The sequence below is a fragment of the Coturnix japonica genome, chromosome 10, assembly GCF_001577835.2.
Source record: "Coturnix japonica isolate 7356 chromosome 10, Coturnix japonica 2.1, whole genome shotgun sequence".
NCBI lineage: Eukaryota > Metazoa > Chordata > Aves > Galliformes > Phasianidae > Coturnix > Coturnix japonica.
Genome location: NC_029525.1, coordinates 5,767,569 through 5,794,362, shown reverse-complemented (window position 1 = coordinate 5,794,362; position 26,794 = coordinate 5,767,569). Strand labels below are relative to the sequence as shown.

At 38.6% G+C, this 26,794-nt stretch overlaps 1 protein-coding gene across 5 annotated transcripts in view; it reads right to left on the bottom strand.

Moving 5' to 3' along the window:
• Nucleotides 1-26,794, bottom strand: part of MYO1E (myosin IE) — an 80,905-nt gene that overhangs the window by 25,887 nt on the left and 28,224 nt on the right. For all 5 annotated transcript variants that reach the window (XM_015872387.1, XM_015872388.2, XM_015872386.1 and 2 more), the window contains exons 2-15: nt 22,492-22,635; nt 19,732-19,821; nt 18,739-18,833; nt 13,247-13,334; nt 12,301-12,390; nt 11,259-11,390; nt 10,054-10,188; nt 8,850-8,982; nt 5,317-5,513; nt 4,242-4,322; nt 3,817-3,903; nt 2,554-2,640; nt 1,218-1,385; nt 443-528 (exon numbers count right to left, since the gene is read on the bottom strand). In XM_015872387.1, the coding sequence (XP_015727873.1) occupies nt 443-528; nt 1,218-1,385; nt 2,554-2,640; nt 3,817-3,903; nt 4,242-4,322; nt 5,317-5,513; nt 8,850-8,982; nt 10,054-10,188; nt 11,259-11,390; nt 12,301-12,390; nt 13,247-13,334; nt 18,739-18,833; nt 19,732-19,821; nt 22,492-22,635 (1,613 nt within the window). The remainder of the gene's footprint in view (nt 1-442; nt 529-1,217; nt 1,386-2,553; nt 2,641-3,816; nt 3,904-4,241; nt 4,323-5,316; nt 5,514-8,849; nt 8,983-10,053; nt 10,189-11,258; nt 11,391-12,300; nt 12,391-13,246; nt 13,335-18,738; nt 18,834-19,731; nt 19,822-22,491; nt 22,636-26,794) is intronic.

Here is a 26,794-nt window from a genome sequence, read left to right as displayed (position 1 = left end):
ATTTTCCATGAGCCTCATTCCTCACAGAGATCTCTATATTAGTGAGCTCTGGAAGACATGAGACACCAGTCTTCCAGACTCAAAGCGCTTCCTAAAAAGCCTCAATTAAAATACATAGCAGAAAAAATGTTACTTTATACATTCAAAGAGTGCCTATTTTATAATAATGCTGCATTAGTGACAGCTTTCTTCAAGGCAAAAAAATATTGATCTTATATATGATACCATTTGAGTCTGACATTTCAGCACCCTACTTACTCCGATTGGCAGGAAATGAAGACCAAGTGTAACAGAAGCTATACCGTTTTACTGTAGTGATGGTTCATTTCCATTTTTATGCGAATTAGCTCACAAGATGTGAAGTAGTAGAGATGTTAGGCCCTCTGCATCCATCTAAACTAGCACACATTATTCCTAGCTTAAGCAAATTTTGCTTACGTACAAATCACTGCTCTGCATGAGTTCAATCAAGTCCATGAAAAGAACATCCCGATTTCTCTCGCAGAATCCATCCATATCATAAGATACCTGGGCCAAGGTGGAAATTGATTGTTTGTGGTAAGTTGAGAACCCAATAATTACAGAAAAAAATATATCCTGTCCTCAACAGTAGCTGCTCTGAAATTTTGGCTAGTCTGATACTATTTAAAGACAGTATAGCGATGAGTAAATCCTTGCATGTATTACTTGACTCTTTCACAACAAAGGAATTACATCCATAGACTTAAGCTAAACAAAAAAGGACCTACAAACAAGTCAGTAGAATGCAATACAAGTGAATTTAATGCTGAAATTTATAGAAGAAAAATATTTTGCATAACGATGTACTGTTATTAAATATAATAGCAGGAAACAATGAGTAGAATGAGACATACATCCAAATTAAGACAGAACACTTCTAATTTGACTGGTATATCATCACTGAAGGATCATTTTAAAATGCCTGGATGCTTAAAACTTACTGCTGTTATGCAAGGGGGCTTTTAAAGCACCATTTTATTATATTCATATGGTTGACAGCAGCAAGGCTCAGACAGCTCTCCTAAGTAAGGAATGTACATTAGAGCACAAGATCCCTGTGTTGTGAAAGGAAGACAATATCTCCTGAGATAATCTGGCTATTTCAAATCAGAATAACTTGCTAGAGCTACTTCTTTCTCTTTGCTTTTTCTTTATAAGCACATTATGCAGAGTTCAGTGATGATTTTCCACATTACCTTTCCAGCATAATGATGAATGATAAATCCCTGATTCCAGCTGTTGAAATGTTCATGAGTCCCAATCTGCATCTGGAGTTTTTGAAGCAGTGTCTGGTCAGCTCCTTCTCCCACTGCGTGCATTGTAGCACAAACATCATCTAAAATGCTCATAATTCCTGGGGGATTCTAACACATTTGAGAAAAACAGAAATTGAGGGGGGTGCGGGTGTTGAAAAAACACTTTTTTCCCCAAGGTCCCCCCTAGAAGAATGTTATTCACTACAAAAACACAGCAGAAAAAAAAACAAAAAAAAACCACCATGAGTCTGCAGAGTTCATAGTATGGATTAATTTGTCCACTGGCACACAAATAGTTTAAGGAGAGATGCAAGTCTACGCAAAGCCAGCGACAGAGTGGGAAAATGATGGGGAAAATAATGCCTGTAGTTTAAAATAAATAAATCAGTTTTTAATTACTTTGCAAAGTACTCATTTTTCTTTTTTTTCTTTTTTTTCCCCACAAAATAAAATAAAATAAAATAAAATAAAATAAAATAAAATAAAATAAAATAAAATAAAATAAAATAAAGCCATGTTTGAAATAAATATTTCAACTCACACGCTGCAATGTGACAAACTTAGAGACAAACAAATCTAAGATTGTGACCGAGATCCAATCCTTTTCCTAGTTATCCTGATGCAGATAGAAGCCAGGTGAAATATGAAGTGCTTTAAAGTGCAAGGCAATGTGTTACATGAATTATTATTAAGATTTATTGCCTTATATGAGAACTGCCTGTATCCTAAAGAACACTTGGATAACAATATTTGTTGTCAGAAGACAGAAAGGAATTTATGCTGCAGGATGTTCCCTGGAGCAAAGACACACACATTTCTTTTAGCTACAACAATTTCCAATGCTTCCTCTTCATTTATCTCTGCTTCATTTGCTACAGAACCTCAAAAGAAGCTGCTGCTGTTGCTTTCCCAAAGTGAAACACACACCCAAGAGACAGAGAGAGCATTATCCAATACATACAGAAGAATACGTCATGAAATTCATAACAAATTTAGGAGGCTAAAGTTGTGATTTCCAAACAGGGAACTTTTTAGATGCATTTATCAATCATCCCATCTTGTGGTTCTCTTTTTGGCCACTATCTTAAAGAATATACATCTTAGATCTCCTGCAGGATCTTATAAAATATCTTATGCAAGACTTTATATATAGGCTTAGTATGACTCAGTTACCGAACAACAGTATTTGCATTTTTCTTGACTGCAAAGCAGTTGCCGATATTATACAGAAAAACCTTGCTCTGTTTTTTTTCGTTTGTTTATGTCAAATACTTACCACTTTGTTCTCTATGAGGTCACACACTATTTTGTTGTTAAAGTAATCTATTGGCGTCCATCTAATTCCTTCCTGCACGTATTCTTCCTGTTAAGTAAGAGGAAAGATGCAAATATTCCCTTGCCCAGTACACACCGTCATTACAAACCCTACACTGCTTGTCTTTAGAGAGACCCGTCAACTCTGTTACTGGGTAGGAGCAGGAACGATACACATGATCAAATCCAGCTCTCTACCAACTAAGAGCTGACCTAAAATCCCTCTCTGTTCTATATTCATAGATTCATATATGAATATATATTCATATATTCATAGCTCTTGAGTAGTCACCAGAAAGAGCAGGACTATTTCTTCCTGTGCATTCACTGTCAAAGCATTTTGTGTATTGAAACAAAATGAGTTTGAGTCAGCATCCATATCCTAAACTATTTTAAAAGTCATGAAAATTGCGACAGTGTATCAAAGATCAGGTCTTCAAAACGCCACATTCAGAAATGGACATAAACAGTGGGAACAACTGTTTTTATTTCTGTACACTATTTACTGTAACCATACAGATATATAGAGATGGACTGAAAAAGAACATACTGAAATTTGACTAAATTAACCCACTTAGTTGCAGACGTAAGAGTGCAGCTCAGCACTGAGCAGGTAGGTCATTCGTGTGCTCAACTGCACTGATCAGTCACATTAACACAAAGGCAATTCTGTGTGCATTCTTGAAATCCTTGTCCTGAAGTTGGTGCCAGGCCCGAGCTCACACTATATGCAACACTGTCCCAGCTGTGCTATCTGCCCTCCCATGCCGAAGCTCACATTCACATAGAGTGGTTTTACAGTGAGAGTTTGAGCAGAGAAATGCAAATATGTTCAGCAGTATTTGTGCATTTGGCTCAGTGATCTATTTCATATATATTAAAAAAAGGAGTGTGGAGGAAACTAAGTATTCCCATTTAACTCTGTGCTGTGTCCAATGAAAGCACAGGGATGGAATGAAGCTGCAGTTTTCCATTTCTGTGAGTGAGTCAGTATGCAGCAAGTCTAGGCAGTCATATGACTTCATTAGTACGCTGTATAACGGACTCAGTCAGTTTACATTCTCAGGGTTAGCCAACAGCTAAGGTTTGGGTTGTTATTGTGTCTCTCTCTCTAGCTTACCAAGGCAAATTTTATTGTTAACAGATGATGAAACCTCACTTTTTCCACCAGCTGAGCAAATGATAGCCCGTTCTAGGAAGGCAAAAATAATGAACGTCTGGTTACCTGTTCCGCCTTCAGCGTCAGCTCAATAAAAATCTGCTGCAGTTTTTCATTAACAAAGTTGATGCAGAACTGTTCAAATCCATTTTTCTATAGAAAAAGGAAACAACTCAAACTTAGAATCGTGTAGTAACTCTTAGTTCTTATGTCAGCAATATTAGGAGACGCTGTAAGGAAATGCTGCCAGTGCCAGATGGGTTCCTGATTTTACAGGCATGTAATCTCAGATCTTTTAAGACAAATGAGTTGATCTCTTTCCACTTCCATCAGTATTTCTTGCTTACTAAGTGAGCCATGAGCAGGGAGAACTTAAAGCTGGCTTTTTTTTTTCCCTTTTACTCTGGCCCTAAGTTTGTCTTTCATGTTTTAGATTCTTTCCTCTATAAATAACAAAAACTGTCTCAGGTCAAATCAACTCAAACCCTTACCTGGAATATTTCAAAGCCATAAATATCAAGGACACCAATGTTGTATTCTTCATGGTCCTTCTCCATAGCTTTATTAATGGACTAAAAAAAAAAAAAAAAAACCAAAAAAATGTAAAAACAGAGTGGATTTTATATATTTAAATTATATGCCAATATCCAAACATCCTTATATAAAAAGGATTTCTGCATAAATAACATTTGAATTGAATATATATATGTATATTATAGGGTATTCTACTTTCCTTTTTAATAAAGCATCATTAGTAGGTTGAGAATTAACAGCATACTGTCCTGTTTTCCAGTCAGTAAGCTTCCGGACTTTCTGCTTGTAAGCCTTTCTCCTTTGCAGCAATGGGCTCAGTTGAAGAAAAAAAAACCACTGAACAGAAAAACAGACCAGCTTTAAATCTGATAGTTGATGCATTTTGCAGATAGCAACATGAGTCTTTTTACCAATTATTCCACATAGCAGGAATTTCAGAGCTGTCACAACGAGGGAGGCTTGTGATACACTAGCAGTACCACCAAGCAGCAGACTAGGCTTCATCTTGCTAACATCCGTAGCCAGGTAAGGTTTATCCCCCACCAATCCAGCTGCTAGAGTCACTTGGTCAGAGTACTCCAGCATGGAGAATGGAATCTGAGCATCTGCTCAAATGCCACAACATCAGGATAATGCAGGAGGCTGGGATAGAATAGCCGGAGGCCAGTAACATAACCCACTAGTTCTGCCCATTTGAAAATGCTCAACTATACAGGAGAAAAGAGAGACCCCTTTCAGAGAAGTATGGATGCTCACAGGAAGGAGATGCCAGAACAGGACAGTAGTGGCAAGAGACTGAACAAATTCAGTGCTGAAAGCACAGCTCATCTGCTTCAAAGAAAGTGAAGCACCTGCCATAAAATCTGTCTCTTGTACGTGCGCTGTGGTCATGTTCCCTCTGCACTGCTCAGGGCTACCGCTAAGGTTTAGGCAAAGCAACATGCACATGCTGAAAAAAGAATGGACAAGAAGAGCTCTGCAAGATCCCAGCGTACTTCTATCAGCACTTCAACAGAAGGAAATCCAACTTACATCCACCAAGTAGTCAAAAACGCGGGCATGAAGGGCCTTGGCCAGTGCATCCCTGGTGTAGCAAGCCTGTTCCACATTTAGTGTTACATTAATGGACTCGGATTTGCCTCCCCACTTGCTGTCCATCTGTCTGCTGGTCAGTTTTTCCTTTAGGCGATCCTGGTTAATTCCCAGGAGGAAAGCAGGGAAAGCCAGAACTGCAAGAAAGATCAGAGTTGCTGGATTATGATTTACACACTGCACCAATGCAGAAGAAAAGAGAACAAAAGCAGTATCACTAGTAACAAACAGCAGTATTACACCTCATAGGGCTTTGTGGCTCAAAAAAAAGAAAGGTATTTATTTCTCAGAAGTTCCCCTAAGCTCCCCAAGGAAATTTCCAGTCCTTTATATACATGAATTTTAATTAAGATAAGCAACTTCAAAGTAAAATAGTAAAAAAAAGTAAAATAGTCAGCTATTTCTGTACCTTCAGCCCTTCAAACATGTAAGGTGAGGCACTACCTATGAACTGTGTGGTTAAAACAATCATATAGATGGTGTGTTTGGAGGTGATGGAAAGAAAACACAGAGCTCACAATTAGAATGAAACTGAAGCTAATGAGAATGGTTTGTAAACCATGTAAACCATGAAAGCTTTAAAATAGAATGAAGAAAACACTGCTGCTTTCTAAAATCCTTTCCCCTTCTTCAACAACAGTAACAACAACAAAAACCTTTAATTCCCATGATCTTTATTTATTTTTCCTTTTTTTTAATGCCTTAACCTGAAGCTACTTCGCAAATTCTGGCTTCCCTTGCCAAAAAAAGCAAAGCAGATAAGCAGGTATCTGTGCATGAAGCAGCAACAAATCCAACGTTCTCTGTATCCTTAGCACATGGTGCAGGTGATACCTGCGGATGGAACAGCAAGAGAAACTGCTTGAAAGCATAGGGAAATAGCTCCCAAGGGCAGCTCTTGGAGGTAGAACTGCACCTCCACTAAACCACAATAATCCTCTAGTGATGTTTCTTCCATGTTCCTTTGCCTTTAGATCCACTCTGCTTGTGTATGGAGGACACAAAACAACCGCTAAGGCAGCAGCCACTTGAGCCTTACACATCTGTAATAGAACAGCATGATGATTCTTTGAACCCTTTACTATTTTAATCCAAAACTGTTTCTTTCGATTGTAAATAACTGGCAGCTTTCTGAAATCTGATTTCTTACAATCAGCAAGGTGATTAAATTTACCCCAAGGGGAGCAGGAATCAAGGGACTAATCAGAACTGAGTCGCCAGTCTCTGGTAACTCACTAAGAACATAACATGGTTAACCATCACATCTTTTGAAAGGGAAGAGACTGCAGGGTAGTGCCCAAATAGGCTCACATACACTGTAAAGATGATGGAATGAATATGTAGCCAATATTACTGTCAGGATTTATGAAGATGGTATAATGGTAAGATCCACCATGCATACCTTCAAAAATCTTCCTTCACAGTGGTAATAATTCACAGGAAAGGAAGAACAACTGAACATGACTTGATACACTTCATACTCATAACATGCCTGATTATTTTTCATTGTTAGGTCTAGAAATTACTTTGAAGTGGGATATGCAGATAATTGAAGAAACAATCCTCAAAGAGTAATCAGTGGTGTACAGTGGAATAGCTTCAATGTACTGTCCATACAGAAAAGCTGGAAACGATGAGGTTTGTTTCATCAGTTTTCAGGAAGTGTAAAATACATCTCCGAGTATGAACAAAGCATAAGGAGGGACAGTTTCAAATTGTTTTCCATATGCAGAGAGAACAAGTAGCTTTTAGCATGATTTGTAAGGAAGACAAATAATGAAAGATTATTTTTCCCAACCACAAATATAATCAAGCACTGTTACAGACAGAAATCACTGCCAGTTTTAAGGAAGTATTTGTTTAAACGTTGAGGACGGTCTCTGTACAGTTGAGTCTGACTCAGAGTAAGAGGTCTGGCTTCTTGAAGAACATCCTTTGCATCAGTTTCCATGCAATTGGTTACATATATTATAACAAGAACTCCACCGAGAAGAATTCTTGAACTTCTGGTTATTTCAGACTGAAGTGTAAAGCATGTAAAGCATGATCTGCCAGCAGCCTGGCTTTGTGTTCCATCTTTCCTGACTATAGGGGCTATATTTAGATGTAAACTCCTTTCTGTTTAGTTCACTAATACAAACATTAAAGCAGGGTGAGGATTAATCAACACAACTTTCCACTTCATAATGCAGAAACTGCCCTAGACATTGTCACTTATTTGGCGGTTTCTTTAAGGTGAGGTGTATTTATTAGTAATTTCTGTATTCATTTATTGGCTATTTTTTTTTTTTCAATATTTCATTAACACACAACTTCTTATAGCAAGAGAAATCCTCTGTACATGGATTGACCATACCATTACATTCATGTTTAACAACCTGTAACATTTTCAGCCTTTTCCATGTGTTAGCTTTCAATGAAGGACACTTGGTATCTCCCTCTTTTCTGGCTACTAAATACCTCTATTTCACTGAGAGATGCAATACTGTGATTTAAATGGAAGCTGCCAGCACACTTGGAACCATAAGGCAAAGTAAAAAAACTCTGATGTATAAAATGCCACAAAACGCTTCCCTTTCTGTTTCTCCATTGATATTCTCCCAAATTAAGAAATTTTTAGTAATTTTTATTTCAAATCAGTCATTTTTATTTCTCAATTTGTTAAAATGATGAGCAGGAGAGCAATAACACAGTTGAGTGGGGAGCTGACAGCACAGGATACTTCATTCATATTTAATTTTCCTAAAAATAGAGTAACAGATGCAGCTTCCCCAAACACAAACCAATACGGATCATTCTGAAATAAGAGACCAAATATGTATCCATAAGCTACTGCAGATTTCTGCTTATTCACTGTGGGCTTAAATATCAAAATAGTATAAAATCAACATTAGATGCAAGGTAGAAATCACCACAAAATCGTTTCAAACTGCAGTTCTATTTATCTTTCAACATCTCGCTGTTGCCAGCCCAGCTGATATGAAACAGCAGCAAGAGCTGAGGGGTGCCAGGACAGCACACCGCATATAAGGAAATACTTACACAGTAGCTGCATGTAAATTACAACGTATGGGATGAGAAATCAGAGACAAGGAAGATGTGTATTTTGATATATTTTCTGTGTGTGTGTACAGCTTCCTGAGTGCTGACTGTGCATCTGTGATGCTGGATACTCCACAGGTGGGCAGCTGCTTCCATGTGGGGATACGGTCTGACAAACCATGTAAGAAACAGGTTTTGTTTTTCATATTCAGCAGCTGGACAAGGATTTCTTAAATTCAAGATTGCACTCCTTTTAATTCAATAGTGTTGTACTAGACAAACAGGGACCACTGTTGGTTTTGGAAAAATCTGAATTAGCAGCCTTGCAAAGAAATGATGCATTACATCTGGATAAGCAGCTCGGAACGGGAGTTCAGCTGGTGCCACCTGGGTTTCAGCCCATTCTTGTCACAGTTTCCAGAGGTACTTACACTCTTCACTCTCCACTGCTGCATAGTTGCCAACTTCTTTGAAGCTGATGTTTCCCAAGTGCAGTATTCCAGCCACAATCTGTAGCACCAACGTCTGTTCCTCTGCAAAGATCCCAATCACACTCATTGCATGCTGGGAAGAAAAGAATTTTTAAGCAAAGAATCTTTTCAATGACTCTCTCCATAAAAGTCCTTTTACATTTTTTACTTTAAAAATCCACGTTTTTGAAATGAATTCAAATCCTTAAGGCAATTAAATTTCATTATAGCCTGAAATTTCAAGGCGTACCAGATGTCCTACTTGAGCATTTCTCTTTTCTTCTTTTATAGCCATTAACTGCAGAAGCATCTACATGCACCACTTGCAGATGAGTTAGCTACACAAGAATTAAAGTTGCAGAACAAGCACCTGCCCTTGAACATCACACTGAAAACAATTTCATCGCAAAATGTGAAACAAAGTACAGTTTTGTTCCCTCTATACAGACGGTTTATCTGCTGATATTAATGACTGTAAAACTCAAAAGCAGCACAGTCTGTCTGGTTTAGGCTATTCCAGCCACTAACAAGAAAATGCCTGATTGCATCATTGGGTTCTGGAGTACATGACTATTTACAGGATGTCTTCTCAATGTAACTTTTTCCAAAATACCAAAGTAGTCAGAATCTAGAAGTAATTATTTCTTTTTGGAAGCATTTTAGTGTACTACAGATAGAAATAAGATGTCATATTAATATGCTTATTTTAAGTAGTAAATTTCTAGTAACAGGAGATCAGAAAGTTGACACAACCGGCATAAAGAGCACACAGTGAACTGACAATCTCTGATTTAATTCCATGCCTCCTAAGACCCTTCAAGCCGCCTCTCAGTTGTGCTGTTTTAAACAGGAAGCAAAGATCAGGTGCTATCAAGAATTAAGGTGAAACAGACTCTTCTTTTACGTTTTCTTGTAACAGAAGTTCCTCACCATTTTCACCTTCTCCAAACTGCAGATTCCTAACAGACTTGCTTTTCTGCACACAATCCAATAATCTGTACCATTATGAATAAGGACAAACAGAAAACAAACAATCTCTGCAAGTAAAATATCATTTATGTACATTGCTTGCACGTGAATTTGTCATTCCCATACCAATGTCTCTGCTATGAATGGACGATGAAATGAACACCCACTGCTACACAAATCAGTGTCAAGAACTCACCAGTGTTTCTTGGAAATCAGATCTGTCATTGATGTCATCTACTTTGTAAGACCCAGAGAGACTGAGATAGTAATAGTAATCCATGCTGGTAATGCCGAGACTGCTTTTTTGCTCAGAAGAAGCCCCTTCAATTAACTAGAAAATAGAAATCTTCACATTAGTCACTGGGTAAAAACTTCCAGCATAGATAAAGTTGGTCAGAAACTGGTGACTGAGCCTGAAATTACTGGAGAAGATAAGCATAATGCTGTGCCAGGCTAGTAAACTTATTCTTTCACAAGTTTGACCTGAAAGATCAGATGCTTATTTTCATTCACATAAATGGTTTAGTAAACAACTATCATCTTTACCACAAAGATAAGGCAAAGCTGCTTTTCCAGCCTTCAACATTTTACCTAAATCCTCATAAGCAACATGCTTGCTGAAAGACAGATGTGCGGCAGTGATAGGAAGGAATGAACTAATCTCCAAACAGAGTATTCAAACCCTGTGGTTTTCTAACTCTGCATCAAAAAGCCTTTCTCAGCCACAGAAGAAATTCAAAAGGGAACTGCAAATTGTTTATATACCTCAGAAAAGGAGAGTGCACAGCTCCTGGAGCAATTCTAGCTCCAACTCAGCTTTCCAACTTCAGAACAACACTTCAACTGTATGTAAAGCTGCATACAGTTGCTTACTTACATTGTGCTGCCTTTAGTTTTGTAAAGCTTGGTTAGCAGCACTTCAGCAGATAAAGAACTTTCACATCAAAGACCAGATAAGCTTTTTGGAACATAAAAACCTGGGACTGTTTGAAGGATTATCCTAGATGTTCTCCTATACGTCCCATAAAACATTATTAAATTTCTATTTCAGAGCTGTCTTATAGAATTCTAGAGGAGAAAATTATAATTGTATAGGTCTGTTTATAGAGAGAATTGTTGGAAAGTTCTTGTTTACCATTATATTCTATGGGACTTCTCCATAAGGGAGTTATCAGTCAATTTCCAAGCTGAGCATTTGAAGAACGTTCTTTAGATGAAATGCAGATAGGTCTGTGTTAAATGGTGCCTTAACATGCTACAAAGTTCTCCAGTGATATCCACATTACCTTTTTAAATGGACTTTCAATAACATCATTTTGTGGTCAATGACTTTTTAACCAAAAGGAAAAAACTGGTACAAGTTATTTAAAATAACTCATAAAAGAGCTGTAGATTTCTGACCTGGTAAAAAATGTGGAAGCTCCTCTCTCCAGGATTCCTCATTACAACTCGAGACTTTTCCAGCAGGAAGTTGGAGATTTTCCCTCCATCTGGCTCTCCACCCGGGCTAAACTGAATTTCAAAATATTTCCCCTGCAATAAATAATTAAAGCTGTTGAATAATCAGTAAATATTAAATCATGCACTACTTGTACTGCATCTCTAGGACCATCAGTACGATATTGATCTTTATGAATGCAGTGACTTAGCTGGCTCAAGAATTATGTAAGCTTAGATTTCTGAACTATCACATCCTTCTTCTTTCTTCATTCATACAGAGCTAGACTAGAGATAATATGCCCCATGGTAATGCCAATGCAGAGATGAAACAAGGGGCTTCTTCCCACTGCTTAGATCCTTGCTTAGCATAGAGGAGGCCATAATGACCACCTATAATGGAAGTCAATTTAGCAGATTTATCACCAGTGGGAAAGAGCGTTCTGCTTCAAAGCAAGGTAAAGCAATTATTTTTTCCTTTCAGTGATGCATTTATCGCATTAAAATTGACCTTGGAATAGGAACAAATATCCAATTTGTAAAGCCTATGGTTAACTTTTATGCAGTGTAATCTACAGCAAGTTAGCTACTGAACTGTTACGCTCAATACTAACTTCCGTATCTTACAAGGACAGACAGAAAATTGTTGCTGCCTATTTTCTGTATGTAATAATGAAGTTGTTTCCCAAAGAACTCTAAGAATGGTTTCATTAATTAAAAATAAGCTTTTAAATTGTATTGCTGCACATGTTTCACTGACCTGGATCTTCTGTTACTGTTATTTGCTTACAGACCAAACATTTTATAACTTTTGACCAGCATGTACTGCAAGAATAACAGATTTGCAATCAATGCAGAATGAAACAGAGGCCTATCAACATATACTGTATGTTTTAAAACACATTATATTTTGTATACATGTCCTCAATTTATATTATACTACTGGATAATGTGTTTGTAGCAGCACAGAAGTTGGAAAAATAATTTCTAATGGAGACAGACTCACAAATCTGCTCGAGTTGTTGTTCCGCACAGTTTTTGCATTCCCAAAGGCCTCCAGTAAAGGGTTGGACTGCAGAATTATATCTTTCACGTGCTAAATGTTCAGGAAAAAGAAGAAACAGAGATTAAAAAATATATACTTTTTTTTTTTTTAATTTTTTTTCTTCCTAAATTCATAGGAATTTTCCAGAAAACCATGATAATCTAAATTATTTATGAAAAAGCACAAAAGTGTGTGAGGAAAAACTCCTTTTGGATGGACGAGGTACAGAATCTTTTATCAGAGTTTTTACTTTCTTCTCTTTTGACGAAAATTTAACAAAATGCCTGAGGCTGCCAACAGCTGATCCTCCCATTCACTGCTGTGCAGAGCAGCACAGGTAGTAAATTGATTTGGGTTTGCTTTTTTTCTTGTTTTTAAATAATTTCCTTCCTCCACATAAGCACTTACATCTTTCGTGGGGTCTGAAACTACAACCAATGAAGTCTGAGCAGCAAGAAATTAAGGATTCTGCAAGAGCTTGAGTCAACTGTCTGGGGGCCAGTGGTGCCACTACCCAGCTATCTGAGACAGCCATAAACAGTGTCTTACTTATTGCTTTTGTATTTGATTCTAGAAGTTGGAAGTATGGTCTAGCTGTTGGCTTCAAAAGAAACCTTATGTGTGCTTGGCCACGTAAAGACGACTGAACTTTATTTCTAAAGTTCATGAAAAGACAGCTCAGTTTTCAATAGAGTATAGAGCCAGGAGGGGAAAAAAAAACCACACCTACTAACAGGAGATTGTTCTATTCTGAAGGCTGGGAACAGCAATTAAAGTACCTTTCTTACTCTCTAGCAGAGTGCCTACTGGCTGCCACTGCCTGCCATGGCAGACCTTCACTGTTCTGCCTGTGAACTCGAGCTTCAGACTGTGCTCATACTTCAGTATTTATGCTGTATCAACTCACCTGTACTTTAGGGCCACCTCCTGAAATCTTGGAGACGTAACTCATGATATACTTGGCGGCCACAGTCTTTCCAGCACCACTTTCCCCACTGTGAGAAAATGAGTCACAAAATACACCTGTTAGTTTTTAGAAAACTAAGAATTGAGTTAATCGGGGTATTTTCTGTACAACCAGTACCTTCCAATTACTAACAATACAATAATAATGAATAATAGTAAACAATTCAAGTTTTACATCAGGTAAGTTGGTAACAGACTGTCATTTCATACTGCAGTACAGATTTGTTTATGAATAAATAGTTATGAATAAAACATCCTGCTTGGATCGCAGAATATCTGTGGGAATTCAAAGTCAGAAATAATATAAATTGAGAAATTAATATGCTCAAAATAACTCAATTCCCAACTGAATTAAGTGGGATTTCAGATCTTAACACACACAAACTCATTTGAAACTCCAAGCCTTGAATGCCATGCCAGATGCCTACTTCAGTTCAGCAATCTTTTGTTTTTGGCATTCCTGAATGAAATAATGAGACGTTATTAATCACATCCTGAATGACGGAAGAACCACCTTCCTGTTCCTATACCTCTTGACACAGGGTACAAGAAGTCTTAATATTCCATACTAGCTTTCACAATTCCTTCCTTCCGTTACAATATTTCACTTCAATTGTGAACACGGTTTACAACATCAGTAGTTTCATTTTCTCATGATTAGTAAGAGCTTCTCAAGAGAGAAAGACGACTGTCATACCAGGCAATGCAACCTCAGTGCTTTAGTTCATACCTCACAGCTAACCTCATTTGAGCAGAATTCCTGCAGGCTTACGTAAATGTTGGCTTAATGTCATAGGAAAAAATATTTCAGATATCTTTGTGAGAAAATTTGTGTTGTCCTTATGTTCCTCAATAATTTCTGTGAATGTTGGCTCTTATATCTTGTGCCTACTTGTTCCTGGATATGGATCAAGCACACATCTTTTCCTGTACAAATTTTAGCTACGTTTGCCAAAGAAACATCAGCATGTCCTGCACAGGAAAAGGACTTGCTGAGAATGCCAACACACAGCTCCTTATCAGCGTGACTAATGGAGACATTTCCAAAGGCTTTAATTCTGAAGAAGCTCCCCATGCTGCCAAGCTGCAAATATCATCTTACATCTTTCAAGTTTCCAAACAGTACTGAAGTACTGAAATGATTTTGTCAGAAACGTTTCAACGCATCCTTTCCTGCCTGCAGCTTCACAGATCAAAAAGGAGAAAAAATTATTTCCTGATTACCCCAATTGTATGGACTTTTATTATTCAGAGTCATCTTGTCCTAACAAACAAAGACAAGAAAGCCTGTTCTATTTGCATCTATGGCATTCTGAGGCACAGACTGAGTTTGCTAGATGGCAAACCATTGTTAGAAGCTCTCACCAGCAACAGTTTGATTAGTAAAAGAAAACCAACCTCTTCAAACCAAAATTTACTCACAGTAAATCTGCTTATCCTGTAAAACAAGACAGACAAACCAATCTATCCTAAGGCACATTCTTGAGTTCATATATGCATTCTCTGCTGAATGTTAACAAGGATCTGGAGCCAAATACTCAATGAATATTAACAGATATTACTTAGCAAGAGGTAAAAATACAGCACATTTCATTAAGATTTTTTCATTATCCTTCTCCTCTTTGCTCGAATTAAGCATGGTTTACATAAATGATTCCAAAGTGTCTTGGAAAATGATATGGAGGTTCATAATTCCACTTTATTGTTAGGGTCTATTTCCATATAATTTCTCCTTCACATTCAATGAATTTGCCCCAAAGAGTGAGTTTTTTCAGTTTAATTCAAATATATGCATGCATACACCCATATTTTCAGTATTAAAAGTTTATTTATTAGAGACCTGTAAATAGCTCCAACTGAATTACTGCTGAACAGGATGATACATTATTTACGAACTCAAGTAATTTTAGCTGATGTCTCCTGTCTGGTGTCCTGCCACCAGTAAGATCAAGTACTCAGCTCTCATAGGGAAATGATTCTCATACAGAAGCTTTTCCACATACACCTTACTGCTCTGCTGCTACTAGAACTATTTTAAGGTGATTTAAGAATATTTCTTTAGCTGGAAGTACAGAGATTTTTCAAGGCTGAAACAATGACAATGAAATGAAAGCAAGAAGCAGATTAAGCTGCAATTTTCTTGGAGATTTTTCTAAGACTATACACTCTCAATCACTAACAAAAAAAGAATGCTTTGAAAGACACACTGTTTTTCTAGAACTATTTGCAATGTCAGAAAAGCAAAGTTTTGTTCAGTTAAGTCAATTATTAATTAGCTGTAATCAGAATGAGACTGTGAGCAGGACATTTTTACCTCCTCCTTTCTTTCCTTCCTTCCCTTCCAGAGGAATTATGAGGGCAGCTCTGAAAGCAAAGCCTCCTATTCTATTATGCCAGCCAACAACATCAGAGTTGGATGGTGGTGGTACAACAGCAGAGGCTGAACCTTCCCACCAATATTCCATTGCATGTTGTTGCTGTGTGACAGATGGCAGCAGAGGGGCAGTCTGACAGAATGGTGTCTGACATGGAAGTGTGGATGAAGCACAGGGTAGAACTGATTTCTTCACGTGGAAAAGATGACACCCCACTCACTAGCATTCATCAATGCTTGCTGAACACTTTATGGTGACTGAACAGTAGATGTGAGCACAGCAAGGTGGTGGGCAGTGACTTTCAGCAGTAACAACAGTGACAGTGGGGCAACTCTGCTAGTACAGATTTGTATGAGCGTAGCACACAGGCTCTTGTTCATCACTAGCAAAAATGCATAGCTAATGGCATTGAGAAAGGGTGCTTTGTAGCTGAGTATTTGCTCTATCAATAAGGTTATCATACTCTTTGTATCTTTTGTATTTTCCATGGAAACAAATAGGAGGCATTACTTCCAGAGCAACCTACATATAATCCTTTGATTAGAGTACACAAGCAAGATCCAATACAGAGCCTCATTCTTCTCTTTAAAACTAATTTGCTGAGTGACACTTAATATAATCTCCTTGGCTGCAGAACAATATAAAACAATGTAATAATTAGCTACATAATCAGACAAGGTGGAAATTTTAATAATGAATATCTATAAAGACAACTGTGTGTAAAGTATTCTATCATGTCTGGATAAGCTTTTTAGATTGTTTACATACAAAATCCCCTTCTCCAGTTATGTTCAGAGTCCTCGGTAACAATTTCACAGACATAATTTCCCCTCTGAAACTAATTTTTCTTTCTACAATGGACTTGTATTTCTACCACTCCCTCATCAAAATCCAGCCATTATTTCCAGGTAGTTTATGTACAGGAGTTTTAGAACTGTCATTTGAGTTCTATGGAAAGTCAAGATATAGAAGCTGACTAAAAATCTCATATTAAATTTTGGTCTGTAGACTTAAGATATATACTAGCTGTTTACTGAAATGTTGGGGTTCTTCCATTAACATACCTTTGTAACATTTAAGATGCTGTATGCAGCCATCACATACAGTTTCACTGCACCTGAACACTGCCGTGCACAGGTAACATGTAAACTAAGATTACAAACAAGGAGGTCTGACAAACTGCTTTAAGGCAACTGCAGCATCTCCTGGCAGAAGTCACAGAAAGCAAAGTCTTCAAATTTAGAGAAAGGCAACACCTTAAGAACAATCTGGAGAAACATTTATAGCTAAAAAATAATAAAAAATAATAACCATAATCACCATACTTGTAATTAAAAGACAATGGTAGTCTAGGAAGAATTAAGAATCTTAAAAGAAAATCCTTTGTGACTAAAATCTTGACAGGACAAGTCATTGTTGATGTTTGGATGGGCTGCCACTCCCAGCGAGGAAGAAATCAGAACAGCCTGCTGCAGCAGCCACAATTTTATGAGCTTGGTTCAGTAGAGGCTCCAAATTAAGTATTATGCCTCAGTACCACAAAGTCAATAAGAAATCAAACTCCAGCAAAGCTGCATTGCTCACACGAGTAAACTCCCTTTTTAATTCTGCCTGATGCGTACAATACAAGGGAAGAAAGCCACAAGTAATGCTCCCTCCTCCCACAGTAGCACACATTCTGTACCTGTACAAAGCCTGGCCAGAAACCAGCCCAGGAATGACATCACAGCATACACTGCTAACACCCATTCAAAACAACTCGCAGCTCCTCAGCAATAATTAGTCGTGTACATATAATTTTCTTAGCACGTACACATATAAGCAATTATCCCACTAATGAAATAATCTTCTCTGGCCCTGGAAAAGCTGGTCAGTGAGATTCTGACTTTCAAAATGAGTGTTACTGCATAAATATGTACATATACTTGTTACAAGCTATTCAGTCTTTCAGAGAACTGTATTTTCTTTCAGTTCTGCTTTCCTCGTCAATTCCGTGACTTTCTGAGGAACTTTTTTCCATTGGTGTTTAAATTCATCAGTTAGAATCCAGGAACTAAACATCCTGCTCAAAGGCTGCGTGGCCCCACACCCAACAAAGGGTCCTGACTACAGCATGACACCTCCAGGACCTCCCTGCACCTGCCTGGAAATCTGCTCCCCATGATTTGAACACACATCCCTTCCCAGGGCTGGAAGTAGAAGCCACAGGTGCCCAACCACATGCAGTGGGAAGACAGGTGTGCAGCAATCCCCCACCACTCCTTTGCCTCTAAGTGCACCATCAGCCAGATGCGACTGAACCAGCCCAGGCTACACAGGATTTCTCCCTTTCCCTCTCTGCAAACCTCTCTTTAAAAAAACAAAACAAACAAATTTGACTGACAACGTAAGGAGAGAAAAGAAGGCAGAACTGGGTTTATTTCTGTACTAGCTCGCTCTGTTTCTTCTGTTCCAACACACATTTTCAGTGAAGCAATCCCAAACTTAGCCTAGCTGTGAAGAAGATAAGCAAACCAGCACCTCCTAATAGCCATACTGTCATCACCACTCCTTTCCCACATGGCAAAGTTTTGTGGAAAAAAATTAAGGTTCACGGAAATGGAAAGGTCAGTTTGAAGCTGCTCACATTCAGCAGACTTCTGTAAAACTGAAAACAAACAAACAGAGCTGTATCTCAATTTTCTGACAATCAGCAGCTTAGGGGCTGTAGTGGTACAGTCCTTGGCAGCTATTAACAGAGTGGTAGACATGTAGCTAAAATATCCAATTCACACCAGAGCTATACTTGTTAACTCTCATGTAGTCACTTGAGCTATTGCTATTTGGCAGTAGGCACGAAGCTGGCTATGAGAGAGAGATTTGTTGTTAAGCTATCAGGATTCCACTGGAAAACAAAAGGAAGGGTCACACCATACTCAACCAGCCTAGAAAACCCCAGAATACTCAGTGGTCATGAACTCAGGTGGTTTTTATTATTATACTAAAAAATAAGCTATTCCCTTTCTTGAAATCACAACAGGAACAAGACAAAAGATTTTCTTGTAGATCTTTTTCTTACCTAATAATGACACATTGATTTTCTCTGTCAATAATCATGTTTCTGTACATACTGTCTGCAAGAGCATAAATATGTGGTGGGTTTTCATATTGTGCCTAGAAAGGGAGATAGAGCAAACATTTATCAACACAGCATAATGTTATACAATGCAGAAAGGGAAAAATAAATTTATTTCAACTGAAGAATTATATTCCTGGAATAAACAATTCTCAAACCCACTTACAGGAAAGTTTTTATGTTTGCTTAAAACAAACCAATGCCTGATTTGTTACTGATCTTTTTCTCACCCATAATTCTCTCCTGAAGTATGTAAATGCTTATTTTATAATAATCACCCATATTGAAATATATTACTTCCTCAAGATAAAATGATATAATTTAAGCCTATCCCACCAATGCTTACATGCTAACAATAAACTACCTAAGCCACTACAGCCTGGTGCTGTTAATGGGATCATTCTCATCCACTACACCCACCCAAACTGGATGGCTTCCCTGGTCTTCTATCCATGTACATGCCTGACTCAAGCAGTGCAGACAGCAGAATTTTAGGTCCATAATGTCCTTGTGTTGCAAACTCTTCAAACATTATTTTCAAAACCAGCATCCAATTTTCCTACTCTGCTTGTCTAGTTTGTGACATCTCTACCCATTTTCTTCAAATCCACTAATGGCCAATTTTGGTTTCTGTGCCACAGTTTAAGCAAACAATAACTTAAAAAGTGCTTTTGCAGGAGAAGAGTCTTGTCAAGGGGAAAAATCTGGTATGGATTAGAGTTAATCAATGCAAATATTTTCTTCAGACGTTAATTCTGTGTTCCAGGGAATTCTATTTGAGGACTCAGTATATGGTGATGGATATTAGCCACTGTCTCCCAGGTTAATACGATACCACCAAAACCCAGAAACAAACACTTCCGCAATAACCACGTGGGATAATATTTATACCCCTGCCAATACTGTATGTAGTTCACTGCAGACTGCTTTACTTACGGCTCCCTGGTACATTTCAATTTCCTTTTCTCCGAAATACGGCATTTGCTTGAAAGGATTCACAGAGATTAATACAGAGCCAATATATGTCTGTATTCAAAAGTAGTTAAGGTAACTACAGTTTACATAGCAGTATCTTCACCACCAACAACTGCTAAACAGCATTCTATATATTATACAATAGGATACAGCCTAAAACAATACAGAAAAAAAAAAAAAAGAAGCTTAAAATAATTATTAATAAAAGTGAAATTAGAAGGCTTACATTGATATAAACATATCATTCAGTGGGATACTTTCACATTATCAAAATATTTATTTTAGGACAAGTTAAGCACAGGAACATGTAGTACAGGCCCAAGTCCAACACTCCCTGAACAAAAATACAGAAAGGAAATAGTATATTTGAACTGCTTTGCTCCTTTGTAACAGAGGAGACCGTATTGTTAGTATTGAAAAGATTGTTTTGACCTTCACAGAATAAGCTGTACTGACACATTCTGATCTCACGGAGATTGTGCTGAGCGTGCAGACAGATGGAAACCGCCCGTACCGAGCTGAATTGGACAATTACTCAGCTGTGTGTACAAGGCAGGGAGCTAAGGGAGTTTGGAAACTCAGGGTTGTGGTGATATTTTATGAGCATAACTGCTAACAGTCCCTGGAATACATATCCTGCAGGCGACCCTACGAAATCATTTAGTTTATTATTACTCCCAGAATTTTGTGTGACATTCTGAATGTTAGTATTTCACAGTTCCACATTCAGCTGTATGTTCATCTGCACTTACAATGAAGGTAATGAATTGTTATATACACAACTGAAACAACTGGGACTACTTTACAGGCAGGACCAGTTCCTCAAGTCGGGAGTTTGCAGTGTATCTATGTCTGTGAGTTCAAAATACTGCATTGTTGGTTCCATTGAACAAGCTGGAATTGCTCACAAATAAACTTACTATCCAAGCTTTTCATACCTAAGTAGAAAAACTGAGACTTTTATGCTGCTGTGTTAGCCTGCCTAAGAGCCTATTGTGCTGAGGCCACAGCCCCAGATAGTATCATGTTAGTCACAGAAGAACTATAAATCAGCAAACGTAATCTCAGCATTATTAGTTTGCAACCCTTTCTTCATATATCTTTAAATTCAATCCAAAGAGTGACAACATCTGGGCCTCCAACATATCAAGCATTCGTTGTGTCAGTATAAACATCTGAAATGACAGTTTTCTGTTGGTAACAATACCAGCATTTTCTGGGAAGAATCAGTAATCTCTGTGCAGAGTAGCACAGAGCAATATTCATTCATGGGTGGGCATAAGAACAGTTGAAAGATTCAAGAGATGGTCTCCAGTTTAGAACAAAAAGCCTGCACAGAACTGCAAAAGGATTGTTTTTCTCCACACAAATGACTTATAATGCTTTTAAAAGAAGAGTCAGATAAGCCATGTGACCACCAGACCCCTTGGAAAGCACACAGTCTGCTTCAGTAAAAAGAGAAAAAAATAAAACATCTCTATGTAAAGCTGCTACTCTCACTTTTCTAAGAATAAACAGCATCAAGCACTGAAGACTTAGTGAACACTGTGCATGGAAGATGGAACTCTTCACAGTGACACAAATGTTTGTTCTACTACCAGGAAGAGTGCTACAGATTGCCCCAGTACAATCAATGTGAGAAATCCTTCACAACTCTATCACATGTCCACTTACAAAAAACTTACATAGTTCAAGATGGAAATGTCAGCACAGCTGCAACATGACTTCTCCTCTATCAGTCCTTGCTAAAGCTTTTACTGTCTGAGTATATAGAAATAGGAGAAGCTCTATTTTGCTCCCATTCTGCTAAAATGAAATTAAACTCTTCAAAGTAACTGCTCTCCATATGCTACTGGCTGGTACCAAAACCCAGCCAAAGCAGCAGGAACAGTATCACCACTGACTACAGGTTACAAAATTGATTACTGTAGCTTATGTTACATTGTGAAAGCCAAAAATCAGTTACTTGTGTTTTACATCAAAGAAGTCTTTCCACATAAAATTCCCCAAAATGAAAACATTTTTGGTGCTGAAATTTGTTTTTCTTGCTGGGTTATACATTTGACTATTTAAATCTTTCACATTTTCATTAATCATTGTTGAAAAAACTTATCACACAAACACTGCAGATTTACAGATGTTCACATGGTCACGTGTTTTCATCAGCCCATGATTCAGAACAAGTTGTAAACAGCGTTATGTCATAGGAGAAATGCTAATGTGAAAGCATTAGAATCTGGGAGGTAAAGAAGAAAACATCTCAAAACACGTATTTAAGGCCTAAACCTATCAACTCACAATCACGCAAGAAACACTGCTGAATTAGCTTGAGGGATCACAAGGACACATAAACGTATGGAGCTACAAAATTATATTCAACAATGACAAGAACTACCACATATAAAAAAAGAGTATCTTAAAAGCATTGTAGATCTTAATTTTAACCTTCAAGGAGGTTTAAGCTGGATATTTAGGAGGAAGTTTTTCCACATAGAAGGCAGTGACACATTGGAACAGGTTGCCCAAGGAGGCTGTGGATCCCCATCCCTGCAGGCATTTGAGGCCAGGCTGGATGTGGCTCTGGGCAGCCTGGGCTGCTGGTTGGTGACCCTGCACATAGCAGGGGGTTGGAACTGGATGATCTTTGAGATCCTTTTCAACTCAGGCCATTCCTATGATATGCCTGCAGGGCCCGACTAAAAGCAATACTATAAAGGATACAAAAATATAATCATCCATGTATCGCTTCTTGAGGTTCTCCACTATAGAATCTTCTGTGATTTTGGAAAGAAGGACCATATCGTCCACTCCGCTGTGCTTGACATTGTGGCTCTGCCAGTGATATCTGTAGTGCCCTTTGCTTCCCTGCAGGAAAACACAATAAGTATAAAATTAGGTTACTATATTTCTCATTAGCATGAAATAACTGAAAGCAACCCATTCTAATTCCAGCTTCCAAAATACATTGCTCACACTGAATTCTAACATCAGGCAATACTGAAACTTGCAGGAAAAAAATATTCCCACTGAGATACAGTTCTTAGAAGTTAAGGATGCAAAAATTAGACTCCTACAGTGCAACTATTAGTCATGAGGATAATTAATCGTGTGAACTGCATGAAATGGGGACACCCTGGATTCTCCATCTTGAGTCTTTTAATCCAAAACTGGATATTTGATGCTACTACTCTCATAAGAAGCTGTGAGACTGATGTCAAAGGCATTCAGAGGTGTTCTGACAGGCTGCGTGTCTGAACAGCCCCTTCTGAGCTGTTAGTCACGGTGCATAACTGACATCTGAATAGATAATCTCTCCCCACACTTAGAGACTACTATTTCAGGATGCTACTGAAAACTCGTTGTCATGGTTTTGTAATTTTGCTATCAGTATCAGTATTCCACATCATAACATCATGTAAAGTATGGATACTTCTATTGAATGTGCAGTCCACAGAAGAAGACTACATATCCCAGAGAACAACAGGGTTAATGATAAGTCACGGGACCAGGACGCTGTATAATCTGTTCCAGGCCTGGAGTGCCCTCTCTCTTCCTCGAAATTCTCGAGAGTGGGAAGCGTTCCAGCCGTGTCGCCTAAGAAGTTCCAGCAGTAGGCCTCTCGGTTTTCGGGGACTCTCTCTCTCTGTTTCGTTCAATTTGTTACTCAAATGTATATTATACTTGTGTTTCTGTCATTTCCGTATCATATTTTAGTAGAAAAAGTTTTTCCTCCTTTAAGATGTCGCTGTTTTATCCCACTCCCTTTTTACCCTCCCTTTCCGGGCCCGGGGGGGGCCCACGGGGTGGCTTCCATGTCTGACGGGCATAGGTAAATCTAAGTAACCGTGACAGATTTTTTGGTGGAGAATGCGGGCAGTCTGCTTTGTACGGCCATTTTTCCTCACTTCCCAGCACCGATGTCACCTGGAGCAAGTGGTTACAGCTGATTCACCCGCGAGCCGCGAATGCGGAAACCTCAAATCGTCGCAGGAATCCTAGAGGTATCATGGACTGGCAGAATAAGGGTAATTATTTCTAGCTCGATGGGCTCAATGAGAGCTCAGGGTCCAATCAAGGAAGAGACGGCGACATATAATGGCAGAGACGCAGGGGTGGATTAAGCATGGACGCATTGCGCAGATTATTCATGTTGTGAAACATGTGCCATAATTAAGACAAGCCAAAAGGATGAACACTCTCTGGGAGGAAGGGCGGTGGCAAAAGTATAAAATATGGGGAGGGCGTGGCAGGTTGATTATATCCTTGCGCACGATCTCGCAGTGGTGAAGTGTTTATGTACTCAGCCATGGTAGAGGCAACCACTGGGTGGCTTGAAACACTAACGCAGTACCCCCATGCTACTGCTGCGACAACACCCATCCTAGGTCTTGAGAAACAATGTCCTGTGGCCGACATGGCACTCAGCAAAGAAGTTCGTTTATGATAATTGGGACACTTTAAAAATTCCTTTAAAGTACTTGGGCCAAAGATCATGGCATTTGAGTGGATTTTATCATTATTTCTACCATGGCACCAGCTTTTGGTAAAATTGTAAGCGATATAATGGGTTGTTGAAAACTACTGTTTGAAAAGAATGGGCTGGCGGAACATTTAAGCACTGGGAGAAGAATCTGGCAGGAAGCACTTGTTGGTGAATCTAGATGGGAATCTGTCAATTCGTGATGGTCCTAGTCAATCTAGCCCTACACACTGGTAGAAGGAGATAAGGTCCCTGTTGTACATGTAAAGAACATGTTGGGAAAAGCTGTTTGGGTCCTTCCAAGCTTCTGGAAAGGCAAACCTATCCGTTGGAACTGTCTTTGCCCGGGACTGGGTGCACTTGTGGGTATGCGAGGATGGGGATGTTCAATATGTGTGCACACAGGGAATTGATGCTGGGGGAGTTGCAGTCAATAATTTATGTATTTAATATGTATCTATGTTTTGCATGTGTAGTGTATTTTAGTTATTATGTTGTACATTTAGTTAGTTACATGTAATTTCTAACTGGTTTAGCTATCATAATTTTTAACATACGTGTTATATATTGTAATAGTAATATATTTACCATGATGTAATAATGTAGAATAAGGGGTGGGAAAAAACGGGGTTAATGATAAGTCACGGGACCAGGACGCTGTATAATCTCGTTCCAGTAGGAGTCCCCTCCTTCTTCTCTCGTAACTTTCTCGGAGAGTGGGCGAAGCGTTCCAGCCGCGTGGTCGCCTAGATTCACAGTAGGCCTCCTCGGTTGTTTCGGGGGACTCTCTCTCTCTGTTTCGTTCAATTTGTTAGCCTGATTATATTATAGCTTGTGTTATCTTTTGTATTTCGGTAATCATATTTTAGTAAAATAAGTTTTCTCCTTAGATTGTCGCTGTTTATCCGCCACTCCGCTTTTTCCCCCTTTCGGGCCCCGGGAGGGGGCCAACGGGGTGGCTCCGGCCTGTCACGGCCATAGGTAAGATCTAAGTTAACGTGACACTCGTGACATTTCAATTTGTACCAGTTGGAATCAAAATCTGTTTTTTTCCAGCTGATTTGAACTGTAGGTAGGTTTCTATGGTTGCACCCACAAACACATTAAATCAAGTCTAGATTAAATGCTTTCTAATCCCGAAACCACCTCTTGCAGTCTGACAGGTAATTCTCATGGAGTTCTGCACTCCTGTGTTTTTGCACCTGAAGTCTGAATTCTCAAATTAGTAATACTGAGATGAATACATTTTACACTATTAAATTCCCATGCACGCTGTCGAGGAAGAAATGGCTAACCAAATAGTCAGCTGGTGTACTCCTCCTTTTTTTAGCATCACATCAGTGAGATGTATTTTACAGGATCAAGTCATATTCATCAGAATACACGCAACTTATTATAAAGTATATTGCAGAATAACATAATGCACAATCACACATGGTAAACAAGACCAACTGGATTTGATTTCAGATTAACTTGCACTAAAAACAGACTCATTTTCCCACTGCAGACAGCACAGGACTTATAGGCCTTACGTAATATTTTTATTAAGTCTCCAGCTACTGCTACCACTGATTCACTTCTATCACTGCCAATAACACCAAAGAGTATTTGTAATCAATAATGAAAAGAATACTTTTAAATATAGGATAGCAGAGGAAAACACACCTGAAAGCACACAATATCATCAGCCTTCTTAAACAACTAATAACCTTATGGGAGCTTAAATAAAATAACAATCTTAAAACCATTTCAGTTCCCATAAGACATGTCCATCTCATATTTACATAAAGGAAGCAACGATCTGGAAGCACTGAGTAAATGAAGGAACCAATTAATTTTTGGAAATTGTTATAAAACACATGACTGAAAACCCAGCTGGAGGTCAGGTTATCTGAGTAAAGGGAAGTGCAGCAGGAAGGCATAATTTCCTTCAGTGCACTCATCACCTATTTGTGATATTGTGCCTGAAAAAAGAGACAGGCAGCATGGATTAAATTATGGTATAAAAATAAACACAGAGAATGACAGGTTTCATAAAGCTATGCAGAGCATGGAGAGTGGTTAGGCCCTGGAACAGGCTGCCCAGGGAGGTTGTGGATGCCCCATCCTTGGAGGTGCTCAAGACCAGGTTGGACGGGGCCCTGGGCAACCTGATCTAGTAAATGTGTATGTTTGGTGGCCCTGCTAGGCAGGGGGGTTGGAACTACATGATCCTTGAGGTCCATTCAAACCCGGGTCATTCTGTGATTCTGTGATTCATGGTTTAGTATTGGAAAATGGAGTAAGCTACAGAAAACACGTAAGAAAGGAGACTGTAGGAAATAATCAAGCTCCCCATTGGAAGCTGTGTTATCAAAGGACAGAGCTCAGAGAGGCATGGGGTGTATGGAAATGTGCACACAGTTTGTGTAACGGCAAGCTTTACGAAATTCAGTGACTGCTGCTGACTGCAAGTCACACATTACTGGGCCAGAAGGCTCTTTCCAAAAGCAATGCAACAATGCAAGCAAGAGAGGCAGTGCCAGAAGACTCAGCTTACCTTCA